The 8,722-nt window shown below is 42.4% G+C and overlaps 1 protein-coding gene across 7 annotated transcripts in view; it reads right to left on the bottom strand.

Moving 5' to 3' along the window:
• Window positions 1-7,778: 7,778 nt before the first annotated feature.
• SAP130 (Sin3A associated protein 130) overlaps window positions 7,779-8,722 on the bottom strand; it is a 49,972-nt gene continuing 49,028 nt past the window's right edge. For 4 of the 7 annotated variants that reach the window (XM_075861410.1, XM_075861408.1, XM_075861409.1 and 1 more), the window contains exon 22: window positions 7,779-8,545. In XM_075861410.1, the coding sequence (XP_075717525.1) occupies window positions 8,387-8,545 (159 nt within the window). In that variant the 3' untranslated portion in view covers window positions 7,779-8,386. The remainder of the gene's footprint in view (window positions 8,546-8,722) is intronic. The other 3 variants (XM_075861411.1, XM_075861412.1, XM_075861413.1) reach the window with 1 other exon arrangement.

Below are 8,722 nucleotides of genomic sequence, written 5' to 3'. Positions count from 1 at the left end.
GCATCAGAGCTGTGTGTAGTGGGCGCATCAGAGCTGTGTGTAGTGGGCGCATCAGAGCTGTGTGTAGTGGGCGCATCAGAGCTGTGTGTAGTGGGCGCATCAGAGCTGTGTGTAGTGGGCGCATCAGAGCTGTGTGTAGTGGGCGCATCAGAGCTGTGTGTAGTTTGCGCATCACAGCTGTGTGTAGTGGGCGCATCAGAGCTGTGTGTAGTGGGCGCATCAGAGCTGTGTGTAGTGGGCGCATCAGAGCTGTGTGTAGTGGGCGCATCAGAGCTGTGTGTAGTGGGCGCATCAGAGCTGTGTGTAGTGGGCGCATCAGAGCTGTGTGTAGTGGGCGCATCAGAGCTGTGTGTAGTGGGCGCATCAGAGCTGTGTGTAGTGGGCGCATCAGAGCTGTGTGTAGTGGGCGCATCAGAGCTGTGTGTAGTTTGCGCATCACAGCTGTGTGTAGTGGGCGCATCAGAGCTGTGTGTAGTGGGCGCATCAGAGCTGTGTGTAGTGGGCGCATCAGAGCTGTGTGTAGTGGGCGCATCAGAGCTGTGTGTAGTGGGCGCATCAGAGCTGTGTGTAGTGGGCGCATCAGAGCTGTGTGTAGTGGGCGCATCAGAGCTGTGTGTAGTGGGCGCATCAGAGCTGTGTGTAGTGTGCGCATCAGAGCTGTGTGTAGTGTGCGCATCAGAGGTGTGTGAAGTGTGCGCATCAGAGCTGTGTGTAGTGTGCGCATCAGAGCTGTGTCCTATTTTTGTGCAGTGGAGTATGCACGGGCGCCGCTGATCCTTCATAGCCGCTTATTAGCGGTTTTGAAGAATCAGCGGCAAGCACAACCCCCATACACACACAAATCCCCCCAAACATGCAACTGCGCCACACACAACCCCACCCCACTGTTCTTTTTTTTTGCAACACTGTTTTTAAAAACGCTTGCATAAAAAAAAAAACGGCTTGCTTTCCCATTGATGTAAATGGGAAGCTTAATCAAGCGATTGACGCTTTTTTTCACGTGTTTTTCTACGCATTTTGTGTGCGCTTTTTGACTCATAATTAGGACTCCCATTGACTATGGGAACATTTGCCACATTTTACGTGTAATTGAAATCGACACTTCTTTATTTACACAACGCCTTTGTTTAAAAACGCATGTGTAAAAAATGCGTTGTATGTACCACCAGCGCACTTTACCAATTATGTAACTGAAAAGCGTAATCAATCATTTTTTTTATGCGGTTTTTGGCACATAAAATTCGCAAAAAAAACGTGTCTCTTCACTTGCTGCTTTATATATCTGACTCCTTGATCAGAGCCACTGTAAGAAGATCACCCATGTTATTCACTTCACCTGTCAGTGATTCTAATGTTATGGTTAATTCATGTGTATGTGACTGGATTCACAGGTGTAATTTCTAATGTAGTCAATTGAGCCAATCCCAGGAGTGAATACAAAAAAAAGAGTGGAGGAGGTGTATCCAAAGCCTTTCCTTTAGGGTACGGTCCCACATAGCGATGTCCTTTTGTGGCCAAAACCCCGCTCACTTGCAGGGGGCCAATGGACGTACTATTTTGCGTGTCTCCATATCTTTGGCGAAAAATAACTCCCATCAAAACCTGAGTGTGAATACAGCCTTTTTTTTTTTTGTGTTTATTTCTAGTGCACTTTTATTACAACGCTCTTCCTACAGTACATACTTTAGCCCACATCAATGCATTTGCGCTTTTTTTTGTTTTCTTTTACGTCAAACTAGAGTTTAATCTGCCGCGCAACATGTTTATTAACCTTTTGCGTCAGAATTTAGAGCCATTTGCACCATGCACCACTATGTGTAAAAACAGACGTGGCTTACGGTTTGGTCAGGATTTAGACAAATTTATAAAACGTATGTTGGGACAGATTTATCAAAGGGTTCTGATGAAGTGGGGAATTTGTAGCAACAGATGTCAATTAAAGAGGCTCTGTCACCAGATTTTGCAACCCTTATCTGCTATTGCAGCAGATCGGCGCTGCAATGTAGATTACAGTAACGTTTTTATTTTAAAAAAACGAGCATTTTTGGCCAAGTTATGACCATTTTTGTATTTATGCAAATGAGGCTTGCAAAAGTCCAAGTGGGCGTGTTGAAAAGTAAAAGTACAAGTGGGCGTGTATTATGTGTGTACATCTGGGCGTGTATTATGTGCGTACATCGGGGCGTGTATTATGTGCGTACATCGGGGCGTGTTTACTACTTTTACTAGCTGGGCGTTGTGTATAGAAGTATCATCCACTTCTCTTCACAACGCCCAGCTTCTGGCAGTGCAGACACAGCCGTGTTCTCGAGAGATCACGCTGTGTCGTCACTCACAGGTCCTGCATCGTGTCAGACGAGCGAGGACACATCGGCACCAGAGGCTACAGTTGATTCTGCAGCAGCATCGGCGTTTGCAGGTAAGTCGATGTAGCTACTTACCTGCAAATGCTGCTGCAGAATCAACTGTAGCCTCTGGTGCCGACACGATGCAGGACCTGGGGCAGGAAGTGAGTGACGTCACAGTGTGATCTCTCGAGAACACGCTGTGTCTGCACTGCCAGAAGCTGGGCGTTGTGAAGAGAAGTGGATGATACTTCTCGTCAGAGCGCCCAGCTAGTAAAAGTAGTAAAACCGCCCCGATGTACACACATAATACACGCCCACTTGGACTTTTACTGTAAACACGCCCAGTTGGACTTTTGCAAGCCTCATTTGCATAAATACAAAAATGGTCATAACTTGGCCAAAAATGCTCGTTTTTTAAAAATAAAAACGTTACTGTAATCTACATTGCAGCGCCGATCTGTTGTAATAGCAGATAGGGGTTGCAAAATCTGGTGACAGAGCCTCTTTAACCCCTTCCCGCTCCTTGACGTACTATTACGTCATGGCAGCTGTATAGTTCGCGCTCCATGCCGTAATAGTACGTCTCGGGAGTAACGGCCGTTTCGGCCGTCCTCCCGACACATACAGGAGCTGTGACGCTGCTGTCTTGTTCAGCAGCTGTCACAGCTCCTACAGCGGGGACCGATCGCTGTGTCCCCGCTGATTAACCCCTTAAAAGCCGCGTTCTATAGAGATCGCGGCTTTTTAGGGGTTAAGCTGCCATCGCCGGCCTGCTACGCGATAGCGGCCGGCGATGGTGACTATGGCAACCGGACACCAAACAATGGCGTCCGGCTATGCCATAGACGGAAGCCTAGTGGGTCCTGACAACGTCAGGACCCACTATGCTTGCTGTCAGTGAGTAGCTGACAGTTCTAATACACTGCACTACGCATGTAGTGCAGTGTATTAGAATAGCGATCAGAGCCTCCTGCCCTCAAGTCCCCTAGTGGGACAAAGTAATAAAGTGAAAAAAAAGTTAAAAAAAGATGTGTAAAAATTAGAAAATAAAAGATTTAAAAGTAATAAAAGTAAAAATCCCCCCTTTTCCCTTATCAGTCCTTTATTATTAATAAAAATATATAAACAAACAAATAAACTATACATAATTGGTATCGCCGCGTCCGTAACGGCCTGAACTACAAAATTATTTCATTATTTATCCCGCACGGTGAACGCCGTAAAATAAAATAATAATAAACCGAACCACAATCACAATTCTTTGGTCACTTCACCTCGCAAAAAATGGAATAAAAAGAGATCAAAAAGTCGCATGTACCTAAAAATGGTCCTGATCGAAACTACAGTTCGTTACGCAAAAAATAAGTCCTCGCACGGCTTTATTGATTGAAAAATAAAAACGTTATGGCTCTTAGAATAAGGTAACACAAAAAGTGAATGATTGTTTACAAAACGTATTTTATTGTGCAAACGCCATAAGACATAAAAAAAAACTATAAACATCTGGTATCGCCGTAATCGTATCGCCCCGCAGAATAAAGTGAATATGTCATTTATAGCGCACGGTGAACGCTGTAAAAAAAAAACGAAAAAAAAACAATAGTAGAATTGCTGTTTTTTAGTCACCACGCCACCTAAAAATAGAATAAAAACTGATCAAAAAGCCGCATGCACCCCAAGAAAACTACAATGGATTCCTCAAGGGGTCTAGTTTCCAAATTGGGGTCACTTTTGGGGGGTTCCCAATGTTTTGGCACCACAAGACCTCTTCAAACCGGACATGGTGCCTAATAAAAAAGAGGCCTCAAAATCCACTAGGTGCTCCTTTACTTCGGAGGCCGGTGCTTCAGTCCATTACCGCCCGAGGGCCACATGTGGGATATTTCTCTAAACTGCAGAATCTGGGCAATACGTATTAAGTTGCGTTTCTGTGATAAATCCTTTTGTGTTATAAAAAAAATGGTATAAAGAGGATTTTCTGACCAAAAAAAAATGTAAATTTCACCTCTACTTTGCTCTAAATTTTTGTGAAACACCTAAAGGGTTCATAAACTTTCTACATGCTGTTGTGAATACTTTGAGGGGTCTAGTTTCTAAAATGGGGTGTTTGATAGGGGTTTCTAATATATGGGCCCCTCAAAGCAACTTCAGAACTGAACTGGAACCTAAAAAAATAAATAAATGAGGCAATACTTCGCTTCTTACATTATACTGATAATGAGCCGTGCCCACCCCGAGATTACCCCAGTTTTGACCGTTTGTCTAAACGGAGACCCTTATTAGACCGTTCCAGTGCCCGGTTTTCCCAAGCATACACCCCCGAGAAGTGTATTTCTATTGATGAGTCCCTGGTACATTTTAAAGGGAGGGTTCAATTCCGCGAGTACCTGCCGGGTAAGAGGGCAAGGTATGGCGTGAAGATGTATAAGCTGTGAGAGTGCATCAGGGTATACCTACAGGTTTAGGATATATGAAGGAAAGGCCACCCCCAAACCAGACTGCATCCTGGACTACAATAGGTACATGGGAGTGATGGACTTGTAAGATCAAGCCCTGAAGCCCTACAGCGCCATGCGGTGTGGTATAAGAAGCTGGCCGGGAACATCATATAGATGGCTTTGTACAATGCGTACGTGCTACGTCGATGTGCAGGCCAGACGGGAACTTTCCTGGAATTTCAAGAGGTGATTATCAAGAACCTAATCTTTAGGGACCAAGAAGGGGGGGCACCCAGTACTTCTGGAAGCGAGCCCACACGCATCGTACCAGGGCAACACTTTCCAGGGGAAGTTCCCCAAACTGGCAAGAAGGGAAAAAGTCAAAAGAGGTGCAAAGTCTGCTATAAGAGGGGGATAAGGGAGGACACAATATATCAATGTGACACGTGTCCCGAATAACCAGAGCTCTGTATGAAAGTGTTTTAAAATTTATCATACATCCCTTGGTTTATAATTTACCCCAATTTTACTTACCCTGATGCACTCCGCACAGCTTATCCCCCCTAGTCTTTCCCCTCTGGGCCCTGCTGTGTGTCCAGGCAGCTGATAACAGCCACATGTAGGGTATTGCCATACCCGGGAGAACCCACATTACAGTTTATGGGGTGTAGGTCTCCGGTCAAAATGCTCACTACACCTCTAGATGAATGCCTTAAGGGTGTAGTTTTTAAAACGGGGTCACTTCTTGCGGGTTTGAACTGTACTGGTACCTCAGGGGCTTCTGCATACATGACTTCGCACTAGAAAATCCCGAGTAGGCCAAATGGTGGTCCTTTCCTTCTGAGCCCTCCCATGGGCCCAAACGGCAGTTTATCACAACAAATGGGGTATTGCGGCACTCAGAACAAATTGCGCAACAGAATGGGGTATTTTGTTTCTTGTGAAAATAAGAAATTTTCAGCCAAAACTACATATTATTTGACAAAAATAATTTTGTTTTCATTCCCAGACCAATTCAAATAAGTTCTGTGAAGAAACTATGGGGTCTAAATGGTCACATTACCCATAAATGAATTCCTTGAGGGGTGTAGTTTCCAAAATGGGGTCACTTCTGGTGGGTTTCCATTGCTTTGATACCTCTGGGGCTCTGCAAATGTGACATGGCACCCGAAAACCAATCCAACAAAATCTGTACTCCAAAGAACACACAGCGCTCCTTCCCTTCTGAGGCCTCCCATGGGCCCAAACGGCAGTTTATTGCCACAAATGGGGTATTGATGCACTCAGGAGAAATTGGGCAACAAAATTGAGTATTTTGTTCCCTGTGAAAATAAGAAATTTTGGTAAAAAATTACATCTTATTGGAAAAAATGACATTTTTTTTATGTCACAGCCCAATTGAAATAGGTGCTGTGAAAAAACTGTGCGGTCAAAATGCTAACAACAACCATAAATGAATTCCTTGAGGGGTGTAGTTTCCAAAATGGGGTCACTTTTGGTGGGTTTCCATTGCTTTGATACCTCTGAGGCTCTGCAAATGCGACATGGCACCCGAAAACCAATCCAACAAAATCTGGACTCCAACAAACATATAGCGCTCCTTTCCTTCTGAGCCCTCCCATGGGCCCAAACGGCAGTTTATCACCACAAATGGGGTACTGCCACACTAAGGACAAATTGGGCAACAAAATGGGGTATTTTGTTCCCTGTGAAAATAAGAAATTTTGATCACAAATGACATTTTATTGGAAAAAATGACATTTTTTTCATTTCAGAGCCCAATTCAAATACGTGCTGTGAAAAAAATGTGCGGTCAAAATGGTAACAACAACCCTAAATGAATTCCTTGAGGGGTGTAGTTTACAAAATGGGGTCACTATTGGGGGATTCCTACTGTTTTGACACCTCAACACCTCTTCAAACCTGGCATGCTGCCTAAAATATATTCTAATAAAAAAGAGGACTCAAAATGCACTAGGTGCTTCTTTGCTTCTAGGGCTTGTCTTTTAGTCCACGAGCGCAGTAGGGCCACATGTGGGACATTTCTAAAAACGGCAGAATCTGGACAATACATATATAGTAGTGTTTCTCTGGTAAAACCTTCTTTGTTACAGAAAAAAAAATGAATAAAATTGAAATTCAGCAAGAAAAATGAAATTTTCAAATTTCACCTCCACTTTGCTTTAATTCCTGTGAAATGCCTGAAGGGTTAAAAAACTTTCTAAATGCTATTTTGAATACTTTGAGGGGTCTAGTTTTTAAAATGGGGTGTTTTATCAGGGTTTCTAATACATAGGCCCCACAAAGCCACTTCAGAACTCAAGAGGTACCTTAAAAAAAAGGCTTGAAATTTTCTTAAAAATATGAGAAATTGCTGTTTATGTTCTAAGCCTTGTAACGTCCAAGAAAAATAAAAGAATGTTCAAAAAACGATGCCAATCTAAAGTAGACATATGGGAAATGTGAACTAGTAACTATTTGGGGTGGTATAACCGTCTGTTTTACAAGCAGATGCATTTAAATTCTGAAAAATGCAATTTTTTCAAAATTTTCTCTAAATTTTGCAATTTTTCACCAATAAACACTGAATATATCGACCAAATTTTACCACGAACATGAAGCCCAATGTGTCACGAGAAAACAATCTCAGAATCGCTTGGGTAGGTTTAAGCATTCCGACGTTATTACCACATAAAGTGAAATATGTCAGATTTGAAAAATGGGCTCTGAGCCTTAAGGCCAAAACTAGGCTGCGTCCTTAAGGGGTTAAGTAATCTAGCTAGAACTTAGAAATTGTCTGACACCACGCTTTATAAATGTGGATCTTTGAGCCAGGATTTGAAAAAGAAGTCTAAGGTTTTACCTTCTACTTGCTTAACTGATTTCAGCAGCTTTTTTTTTTTTTTTTTTTTTTTTTTTTAAGAAAAAATAATAAATTAATTAGATCACCTGCGGGATCTTTCAACAAGTAAGCCGTTTGCTGAGGTGTTACAAATAAATACATAAGATTTTTTGTCCAGCACACATTTATAGAAATACCAAAGAAAGCAGAAGCCGTTACATAAAAATGAAATGTAGAGGGTATGTACATAGCTTGTTTTTTTGTTTTAAACACAGACACGAATATAATTATGGCACTACATGAACACCAATACAATAACAGATTCTGCATTTGAACGTTTGTTGCCTTAAAAAGGAACCTCTCCAAAACACAAACAAGAATTACTTTTTAAGTGTGTGCGTGTAGGGGAGAAACAGCACTATACACAAGCATGGGTTACACACTAAAAATCAGTTCCCATACACAGCACCAGGTAATAAATGACAAAAATCCTCTCTCTGCCATGAGGAAACTTATGTCCCAAAAAGAAAAAACAGCCATCAGTCCGGAAGCAGGCCGAGAATGTAGGAATGAAACGTAACTAAGTTCATTCTCTTTTCATTCCTTTAAAAAAATAAAAAAAAAATAATAAATCAGTATATATATATACACAAACACACATTTTAGATGAATGGTCTGCCGTCACTAGAGCAACCCGACCGTGTCCAGCCGCTATTACGCAATGGTCTTGGGTAAACCGGAAGTGATCTGTCCGTAATTCACACTTTGTCTTTGTGTTTCACTTTTGAAAGCCTTCGTGATGTTCCACTTTTGTTTAGTAATTTTAAGACACGATCCTTGTGATCGAGTACTTTAAGCATGCAGTCCCGGGATTCTGTAATCTGATCCATCACTAGTTTACACCGCTGCATGTTACCCTGCAGTAAAACAAACATGAAAAGCAACTCCATGAAATTCACAACTCAATTCAGTGCTTTTGTTGAATAATGACACTTGATGATCAAATTTCTTATTTATTTCTGGTACTTATAGAACGCCAACACATTCTACAGCGATGTACAGAGGATCACTGTCCCCATTGGGGCTCACAATCT

The sequence above is a fragment of the Rhinoderma darwinii genome, chromosome 4 (assembly GCF_050947455.1).
Source record: "Rhinoderma darwinii isolate aRhiDar2 chromosome 4, aRhiDar2.hap1, whole genome shotgun sequence".
NCBI lineage: Eukaryota > Metazoa > Chordata > Amphibia > Anura > Rhinodermatidae > Rhinoderma > Rhinoderma darwinii.
The sequence above is the reverse complement of the archived record's forward strand: the minus strand, read 5'-3'. Positions and strand labels throughout refer to the sequence as shown.